This window comes from Oncorhynchus clarkii, chromosome 17, assembly GCF_045791955.1.
Source record: "Oncorhynchus clarkii lewisi isolate Uvic-CL-2024 chromosome 17, UVic_Ocla_1.0, whole genome shotgun sequence".
Classification (NCBI taxonomy): Eukaryota; Metazoa; Chordata; class Actinopteri; order Salmoniformes; family Salmonidae; genus Oncorhynchus; species Oncorhynchus clarkii.
The window spans coordinates 61,155,823-61,166,427 of NC_092163.1; the positions used below are offsets into that span (position 1 = coordinate 61,155,823).

A 10,605-nucleotide genomic window follows, 5' to 3' on the forward strand; every position below is an offset into this window, starting at 1 on the left:
GGTCTAGGAATGGAACTGTATTGGAGAAACATCTTTGAGAGTATCAATGTATCCCGTTGAATCATGAAATGTAGCTAACTATTATTTTGATGTCATAAAGGTCATAAGAGTGTATTTTGTCATTACAGAACAGAAATGTTTGCAGTGCACTCATCTTGTTTGTTTGTGTGTGTGTGTGTGTGTGTGTGTGTGTGTGTGTGTGTGTGTGTGTGTGTGTGTGTGTGTGTGTGTGTGTGTGTGTGTGTGTGTGTGTGTGTGTGTGTGTGTGTGTGTGTGTGTTATTCTCTGTGTTTCCAGGTGGAATAGCAGCGTTCGTCACCACTCCCCTGGACGTGGCTAAGACCAGGATCATGTTGGCCAAGGTAAGGCCCAATCAAGCTTACCCAGGCCGGGCCAGCTACAGGACTGTTCAACACTGTCTGTCTGCTGAGTGACGCCTCACAGTGAACTGCAGTTCTCTAATGTAGACAAAGCTCATCAGAGACACACTGCCATGGAGAACAGAATATGGACATTGGTGACACGCACATTCATTCTGTGTTCTCCTCAGCCCAGTGTTGAATGGACAGTGTTCTGTGGACATGTTTGTGTTCATGTTTAATGTTAGCTGTAGTACATCTGGACAGGCCAGAGTAGTTTCCAATGGAACGGACAGGACAGACGGGCCTGCCTGTCCTGGGTTTATCATGCGTTTACTCTGCTAGCTCCTGTGTTTGTCTGACTGTGTCTCTCTGTGGTATGTTAGTGGGGGTGTTGTGAGTTCAGTTGAACCCAGTCGTTGTGTCCTTGGATAAGACAAAGTGTTCTGTGCTTTTTGTTCTCCGCGATGACAAATGAGATACCACTCTGTAACACTTCAGTTGGTTAGACGTGGCGCTTGTGTGAAGATGGTAAAAACAACGTTGTATGATGTGTCAAAACATTTGCCATAAACATGTTTTAGCAGGGGTTATAGAGTTAGGGGTGAGGTCACTTGTGATTTTAAATTGACATAATATTAGCTGGTTGTTACATTAACTCATGTTTTTAGTGCTAAAACACACAATGGAGAATTTTCTGACTCTGTAAAACCCCACATAAGATCACCCATGGTAGTTAATTTCCCTTCTTTACCTCACCGGGGCCCTGAACGCCTGTTGCACAAGCCCAGACAGGACTGAGGTGTGGGGTGAAGAGAAGTGGGAGTGGAGGGGAGGAGGGGTGAGGATGGGATATGGCGGTGTTGGAGCTTGTCACAGTAGTTTCCTCCTGTTCCAGAAGAAAAGTCAGAGCCAGAGGTGGGTCTGCTGGCTGGGACAGGGGTGGGTCTGCTGGCTGGGACAGGGGTGGGTCTGCTGGCTGGGACAGGGGTGGGTCTGCTGGCTGGGACAGGGGTGGGTCTGCTGGCTGGGACAGGGGTGGGTCTGCTGGCTGGGACAGGGGTGGGTCTGCTGGCTGGGAAAGGGGTGGGTCTGCTGGCTGGGACAGGGGTGGGTCTGCTGGCTGGGACAGGGGTGGGTCTGCTGGCTGGGACAGGGGTGGGTCTGCTGGCTGGGACAGAGGTGGGTCTGCTGGCTGGGACAGGGGTGGGTCTGCTGGCTGGGACAGGGGTGGGTCTGCTGGCTGGGACAGAGGTGGGTCTGCTGGCTGGGACAGGGGTGGGTCTGCTGGCTGGGACAGGGGTGGGTCTGCTGGCTGGGACAGAGGTGGGTCTGCTGGCTGGGACAGGGGTGGGTCTGCTGGCTGGGACAGGGGTGGGTCTGCTGGCTGGGACAGGGGTGGGTCTGCTGGCTGGGACAGGGGTGGGTCTGCTGGCTGGGACAGGGGTGGGTCTGCTGGCTGGGACAGAGGTGGGTCTGCTGGCTGGGACAGGGGTGGGTCTGCTGGCTGGGACAGGGGTGGGTCTGCTGGCTGGGACAGGGGTGGGTCTGCTGGCTGGGACAGGGGTGGGTCTGCTGGCTGGGACAGGGGTGGGTCTGCTGGCTGGGAAAGGGGTGGGTCTGCTGGCTGGGACAGGGGTGGGTCTGCTGGCTGGGACAGGGGTGGGTCTGCTGGCTGGGACAGGGGTGGGTCTGCTGGCTGGGACAGAGGTGGGTCTGCTGGCTGGGACAGGGGTGGGTCTGCTGGCTGGGACAGAGGTGGGTCTGCTGGCTGGGACAGGGGTGGGTCTGCTGGCTGGGACAGGGGTGGGTCTGCTGGCTGGGACAGGGGTGGGTCTGCTGGCTGGGACAGGGGTGGGTCTGCTGGCTGGGACAGGGGTGGGTCTGCTGGCTGGGACAGAGGTGGGTCTGCTGGCTGGGACAGGGGTGGGTCTGCTGGCTGGGACAGGGGTGGGTCTGCTGGCTGGGACAGGGGTGGGTCTGCTGGCTGGGACAGGGGTCGGTCTGCTGGCTGGGACAGGGGTGGGTCTGCTGGCTGGGACAGGGGTGGGTCTGCTGGCTGGGACAGGGGTCGGTCTGCTGGCTGTGACAGGGGTCGGTCTGCTGGCTGGGACAGGGGTGGGTCTGCTGGCCGGGACAGGGGTGGGTCTGCTGGGTGGGACAGGGGTGGGTCTGCTGGCTGCTGGCTCAGAGAGACTGCTCGGACTGTTCCTCAGTGGCCAGCAGGACCTAGAAAAACACAGAACAGGACTCTTACCATGCTGCACTGCCCACAGCCTGGCAAACAGCACTGTGTCCTCTGAAACCTGCACCCCAGTCTGAGCATGGCACATCCCTGCCTTTGCTACTGCTATAATAGGTCCCCCCCATCACCCAGACTAACTTACTGACCAAACTGCCTACATCTACTACAGGGTTTAGGGAAATGGAGGAGGGGAGAGGGGGAATAACAGAAGAGAGAGAGAGAGAGACATTACATACTCACCAGTGAACCCCACTGCTACAGTACAACATGTGCCCAGATACACCAAGTGACAGATATAATGAGGGGATATATGTCAGAAAAATGTAGTGAGCCAAATAGAGAGAGTGTGCATGTCAGCGTAGGCCTGTTCTGAGTTGCTTGTGGTCTGTGTGTATTTTAGACAGAGAGATTCTCCGTTCCTCCTCTCTATTGCTGAGGAAAAATACAACTTGTGGGACAAGAAAGAGAAGAATGTAGGAAGAAGAAAGAGGTTTCTCAGCCCCTCCAACAGAAACAGGGGAGAATTCAGATGTAGGAATCAACAGGATTCCCCTGTGATTTCACCAATATTAAGGGTCCAAAGTCACAAGGTCCATGAAGTCAATAACTTGCTTGTGACAGATGACCTTCATATTCTGACTATCTCTGAAACTCACTTAGATAATACCTTTGATAATACAGTGGTAGCAATACATGGTTATAACATCTACTGAAAAGACAGAAATGCCAACGGGGGTGGTGTTGCGGTCTATATTCAGAACCACATTCCTGTAAAGCTTAGAGATGATCTAATGTTAAATACTGTTAAAGTAATATGGCTACAGGTTCATCTGCCTCACCTAAAGCCCATTATTTTGTGAAGCTGTTATAGACCACCAAGTGCTAACAGTCAGTATCTGGATAATATGTGTGAAATGCTTGATAGTGTACAGTTGAAGTGGGAAGTGTACATACACCTTAGCCAAATACATTTAAACTCAGTTTTTCACAACTCCTGACATTTAATACTAGTAAAAATTATCTGTTTTTAGGTCAGTTAGGATGTCCACTTTATTTTAAGAATGTGAAATGTCAGAATAATAGTAAAGAGAATAATTTATTTCAGCTTTTATTTCTTTCATCACATTCCCAGTGGTCAGAAGTTTACATACACTCAATTAGTATTTGGTAGCATTGCCTTTAAATTGCTTAACTTGGGTAAAACATTTCAGGTAGCCTTCCACGAGCTTCCCACAATAAGTTGGGTGAATTTTGTCCCGTTCCTCCTGACAGAGCTGGTGGAACTGAGTCCAGTTTGTAGGCCTCCTTGCTTACACACACTTTTTCAGTTCTGCCCACAGATTTTCTATAAGATTGAGGTCAGGGCTTTGTGATTGCCACTCCAATACCTGGACTTTGTTTTCCTTAAGTCATTTTGACACAACTTTGGAAGTATGCTTGGGGTCATTGTCCATTTGGAAAAACCCATTTGCGACCAAGCTTTAACTTCCTGACTGATGTCTTGAGATGTTGCTTCAATATATCCACATCATTTCCCTCCCTCATGATGCCATCTATTTTGTGAAGTGCACCAGTCCCTCCTGCAGCAAAGCACCCCCACAACATGATGCTGCCACCCCTGTGCTTCACTGTTGGCATTCTTCGGCTTCCAAAACTCCCCCTTTTTCCTCCAAACATATCGATGGTCATTATGGCCAAACAGTTATATTTTTGTTTCATCAGACCAGAGGACATTTGTCAAAAAAGTACGATATTTGTCCCCATGGGCAGTTGCAAACGGTAGTCTGGCTTTTTTATGGCGGTTTTGGAGCAGTGGCTTCTTCCTTGCTGAGCGGCCTTTCAGGTTATGTTGATATAGGACTCATTTTACTGTGGATATAGATATGTTTGTACCTGTTTCCTTCAGCATCTTCACAAGGTCCTTTGCTGTTGTTCTGGGATTGATTTGCACTTTTCACACCAAAGTACGTTCATCTCTAGGAGACAGAACGCATCTCTTTCTTGAGCGGTATGACGGCTGCGTGGTCCCATGGTGTTTATACTTGCGTACTATTGTTTGTACAGATGAACATGGTACATTCTGGCGTTTGGAAATTGCTCCCATGGATGAAGGCCTACAATTTATTTTCTGAGGTCTTGGCTGATTTATTTTGATTTTCCCATGATGTCAAGCAAAGAGGCACTGAGTTTGAAGGTAGGCCTTGACATACATCCACAGGTACACCTCCAACGGACTCAAATTATGTCAATTAGCCTATCAGAAGCTTCTAAAGCCATGACATAATTTTCTGGAATTTTCCAAGCTGTTTAAAGGCACCGTCAACTAAGTGTATGTAAACTTCTGACCAACTGGAATTGTGATACAGTGAATTATAAGTGAAATAATCTGTCTGTAAACAATTGTTGGAAGAATTACTTGTGTCATGCACAAAGTAGATGTCCTAACCGACTTGCCAAAACTATAGTTTATCAAGACATTTGTGGAGTGGTTGAAAAACGAGTGTATGTGTATGTAAGCTTCCGACTGTATAAACTTTCAACTGTATATTTTCTGGGTGATTTAAATATTGACTGGATTCATCAAGCTGCCCACTCAGGAAAAATCTTCATACTGTAACCAGTACGTACCTGCAACCTGGATCAGGTTGTCAGTCAACCTCCCGGGGTAGTTACAAACAGCACAGGAATGAAATCATCAACATGTATTGATCACATTTTTACTAATAATGCAGATATTTGCTTTAAAGCAGTATCAAAATCCATAGGATGTAGTGATCACAATATAATAGCCATATTTAGGAAAACCAACGTTCCAAAGGCTGGGCCTAATATAGTGTATAAGAGGTAATACACAAAGTTTTATTGTGATTCATATGTTGATAATGTAAAGAATATTTGCTGGTCTGTGGTGTGTAATGAGGAGCAACCAGACGCTGCAATTGACGCATTTATGAAACTACTTATTCCTGTTACTAATAAGCACGCACCCATTAAGAAAATTACTGTAAAAACTGTTAAATCCCCTGTGATTGATGAGGAATTGAAAAATTGTATGGTTGAGAGGGATGAGGCAAAATGTATGCCAATTAAGTCTGGCAGCCCAACTGATTGGCAAACATACTGCAAATAAAGAAATCATGTGACTAAACTAAATAAAAATAAACTACACTATGAAATAAAGGTAAATTATATAAAGAATGATAGTAAAAAGCTTATGGGCAACTTAAATGACATTTTGGCTACTTCATTCATTGAATCAGATGGCTCATTCATCACAAAGCCCACTGATATTGCAAACTACTTGAATTACTTTTTCATTGGCAAGATAAGCAAATTTAGGGATGACAAGCCAGCAACAAACGCTGACGCAACACGTCCAGGTATATCAACCCAAATTATGAAAGACAAGTATTGTACTTTTGAATTCCGTAAAGTCAGTGTGGAAGAGGTGAAATAATTAGTGTTGTCTATCAACAATGACAAGCCACCAGGGTCTGACAATCTAGATGGAAAATTACTGAGGATAATAGCAGACAATATTGCCACTCCTATTTGCCACATATTCAATTTAAGCCTACTAGAAAGTGTGTGTCCTCAGGCTTGGAGGGAAGCTAAAGTCGTTCCACTTCCCAAGAATAGTAAAGCCCCCTTTACTGGCTCAAATAGCCAACCAATCAGACTGTTACAAACCCTTAGTAACCTTCTGGAAAAAAATGTGTTTGACCAGATACAATGCTATTTCACAGTAAACAAATTGACAACAGAATTTCAGCATGCTTATAGGGACGGGCACTCAACAAGCACAGCACTTACACAAATGACTGATCATTGGCTGAGAGAAATTGATGATAAAATGATTGTGGGGGCTGTCTTGTTAGACTTCATTGCAGCTTTTGACATTATCGATCACAGTCTGCTGCTGGAAAAACGTATGTTATGTCTTTACACCCCCTGCTATAATGTGGATAAATAATTATTTGTTTAACAGAACACTTCGGGTGTTCTTTAATGGAAGCCTATCCAATATAAGCCAGTTATAATCAGCAATCAGCAATTTTTACTAACAACATGCCACTGACTTTGAGTAAAGCCAGAGTGTCTATGTATGCGGATGACTCAACACTATACACGTCAGCTACTACAGCGACTGAAATGACTGCAACACTCTATGAAGAGCTGCAGTTAGTTTCAGAGTGGGTGGCAAGGAATAAGTTAGCCCGAAATATTTCTGAAACTAAAAGCATTGTATTTGGAACAAAACACTGACTAAACCCTAAACCTCAACTAAATCTTGCAATAAATAATGTGGAAATTGAGCAAGTTGAGAAGATTAAAATGCTTGGAGTAACACTATATTGTAAACTGTCATGGTCAAAATATATTGATGCAGTAGTAGCTAAGATGGGGAGAAGTCTGTCTATTATAAAGCGATGGTCTGCCTTCTTAACAACACTATCAACAAGGCAGGTCCTACAGGCCCTAGTTTTGTCACACCTTGACTACTGTTCAGTCCTGTGGTCAGGTGCCACAAAAAAGGACTTAGGAAAATTGCAATTGGCTCAGAACAGGGCTGCACAGCTGGTCCTTGGATGTACACAGAGAGATAATATTAATAATATGCATGTCAATCTCTCCTGGCTGAAAGTGGAGGAGAGGTTGACTTCATCACTACTTTTATTTATGAGAGGTAGAATGCACAGAGCTGTCTGTCTAAACTACTGGCACACAGCTCGGACACCCATTCATACCCCACAAGACATGCCACGATGTCTCTTCACAGTCCCCAAGTCCAGAACAGACTATGGGAGGCACACAGTGGAACTCTATTCCACATCAAGTAACTGACGCAAGCAGTAAAATTAGATTTAAAAAAGAGATTAAAAAACACCTTATGGAACAGCGGGGACTGTGAAGCAACACAAACATTGTCACAGACACAAGCATACACACAAAATAACATACACACTATACATACACATGGGTTTAGTACTGTAGATATGTGGTAGTGGTGGAGTAGGGGCCTGAGGGCACACAGTGTGTTGTGAAATCTATGAATGTATTGTAATGTTTTTAAACTTGTATAAACTGCCTTAATTTTGATGGGCCCCAGGAAGAGTAGCTGCTGTTTGGCAGCAGCTAATGGGGATCCATAATAAATACAAATACTGCTGGGCACACAAAAATACACAGGGTGATTTACAGTCCAGGCCGCAGTTATGCTAACCCCGCACCCCACCCTTCACTTCCCCTCCTCTCATTAATCACCCTCCCATTCCTCTTGCCATGCTAGTCCCTCCCCCCTCACGCTTAACTACTTCTCCCATTCTCCCCAATCCTGATCCCACTCCCCCCAATCAAGACCTCTGGCATAAAACTGCAACAGGTGGAGTGTGGGTGGTGGATTGTTATGGATGTCACCTGTGTTGCCACCGATGTCTGTGAGGGGAGAAGTGGGAGGAGGTAGGATGGGAGAGGAAGACTAAACAGGGTGTCTGTCCAAGTGGCAGGAAGTGGAGGAGACTATCTATCTATCGTCACTTATTTGTTCTCTCTCTCTCTTAGGCTGGGACTAGTACAGCGAGTGGAAACATCCCACTGGTGCTGTTAGATGTGTGGAAGACTAGGGGCTTGACGGGGTAAGTATGGCCCATCACACGCTGCTGTTCTGGGGGAACCTGAGGACTAGGCTGGGGTAGCCTTCTGTACCTATGTACACATTTCAACAAGTGTCTCTGACTAGGTATCACCTTTCTATTGTTGAAAGACTGTGTTTTTTTAAATCTTAAACCATTTCTCTTAGCCTGTATATTTTTTGGGACTTTGCATTATCTGATTTAAAGTCATACAGTTCTTTGCATAATCAGGTTTGCCTGCTGGTAGGAACACTAGTCAGGGGGTACATTCAGCACAGAAACCTGAAAAATGAGAATTAAGAGCTTTCCAAGAGACATAACTTTTCTGAATAGTCCTATTGATTAAGACATTAGTAGGGCCAACGGTAAGGTTTATGTGTGGAGCTGAATGTGTGATGTGTTTATGACATCTCCTAATGAAAAGGCCAGGTCAGGAGGGGATGATGGCCTGCCAGCCCTAAACCAAACAGCCCTGTGAATAATAGTCTGGTGTGTATGAGCAGCCATCATTTAGTTAAGATATACAGGCCCTGATGTTAATAGCAGATTTGGTTTGGGGTGGTGCCAAAAACAGTCTCTCAGGCACTATCAGAGATTGTTTGAGTAGGCTGCAGTAATGGAATCTAATCAGAGAGTGCAATCCTGTTGTGAAGAGGTTCTGATTCAACATTAACTGGCTGTTTAATAACCCCGGGGTAGTTTGTTAATCTCACTCCGCTGGGGAGAGAGAAGACCAGGGATAGGGTGGGCTTCAACACACTCGGCTGGGGAGAGAGAAGACCAGGGACGGGGTGGGCTTCAACACACTCCGCTGGGGAGAGAGAAGACCAGGGACGGGGTGGGCTTCAACACACTCCGCTGGGGAGAGAGAAGACCAGGGACGGGGTGGGCTTCAACACACTCCGCTGGGGAGAGAGAAGACCAGGGACGGGGTGGGCTTGTTATTGAATGGCTCTTCTTATGCTCATGAAGCCATCATACAGAGGGATCCCTTGTAGAAAAGTCTCTACCCTAAGCCTCCCAGCTGCCTCGACAAGCCGCCCCTAATTGAAAGAGTATTATTTGATGTTCCCCCTCTTCTTCGATATTTTGTCTCTCTTTTTCTGGCCTTTTTTTCCTTCTCTTCTCTAACTCTTGGTTTACTGATAAGATAGCTGCAGAGGGAGGTTTTCTGTACAGCTGAAGGAGCAAGCATAATAAACCGTACAACATGGAGTTCCCCAATGCCTTCCCCTGATAGTGATACACACAGTCTCTCTGGGACAACCAGAGGAAGGAAAAGCAGTGTCGTGATTCCATAGGGAAAGGACTTGGCAGTTAGGCTGGGGCTGGGGCTTTAAAGCTTGAATTATGGTAATAGGCCCAATTGCAGTCTAGTGAAGCCATAAAGTGCTTCCATCTGTTTGCTGTGCCCCAGAGCCCTGCCGAGCCCTGCCTGCCTGCCTTTCAACTGGGTTAGACCAACGTTACACACCTCCTCACCACACTAACCAAAACACATGGACAGCCAGGACCTCCCCAAACCAACCAGAATGAATCTGAAACACGCCAAAACAATGTAAACCTGAGTTCACCAAGTCAACTCCACTTCGCATGACCTAAACCTACTGCTCAGACTTTGAACCCAACTGTCTGCTCCAGGGTTGGGGTCAATTCTGAATTGAATTGCAAATTGCATTTTAATTCCAATTCAATTCTTGAATTTTAATTGATTTTGAATTGGCCACATCCCACAGGTGAAGAATTTAAATAGAATGTGAATTAAAGGAAGTAGAATTTAATTTAATGAAATGATGCAGATGATTAATGAGAAGAAAAGTGCTCCTGATCAAAAGGAGGTGAAGACATGTGGTGTATCTAAGACCACTGGTTCTCAACATGATTAAGACCAAAGCCTGTGATGAGCAGCTCTCTCTCTCCTGCTGAGGACTCTGGGTATTTTAGGCTGTGCGGTTAGGAGGCTGTGAGGTGATTGGCCGGTGTTCAGGGCCTGACTGATCTGTGTGGCTGGCGGGCTGCTGATGTCAGTGAGTCAGCGAGCCCCAGAGGTTTATGGGAGAAGTTCAGCCATCTTGTTCCACAGGTGGGGCTTCTCCCAGACAGGAAGTGACACACTGTTGTGAGCCAGAACACGTGGAGGTGGTCTGGAGAATTTAGAATCTTAGAACACTTTAAGAACTGTGCTGACCCATTGCCAAATCAATCTTTCACATGGGCAGATACTGAAAATGGGACATTATTTTCTGTCTATTGCTTTCCTTGGCTTGTTGTTAGAAACAACATTGGCTTCATTCAGGCACTGGCAGCCTACCACATGAGCGTTTCGAAAAGGACTGTATTTTGATATATAACGTGTGTGATGGAAAAG

At 46.2% G+C, this 10,605-nt stretch overlaps 1 protein-coding gene across 1 annotated transcript in view; it reads left to right on the forward strand.

The window, feature by feature from the left end:
• The window catches only part of LOC139371218 (solute carrier family 25 member 26), a 75,685-nt gene that overhangs the window by 62,655 nt on the left and 2,425 nt on the right, over window positions 1–10,605 (forward strand). Inside the window, exons 8-9 of the mRNA XM_071111421.1 lie at window positions 298–362; window positions 8,167–8,240. Of these exons, the coding sequence (XP_070967522.1) occupies window positions 298–362; window positions 8,167–8,240 (139 nt within the window). The remainder of the gene's footprint in view (window positions 1–297; window positions 363–8,166; window positions 8,241–10,605) is intronic.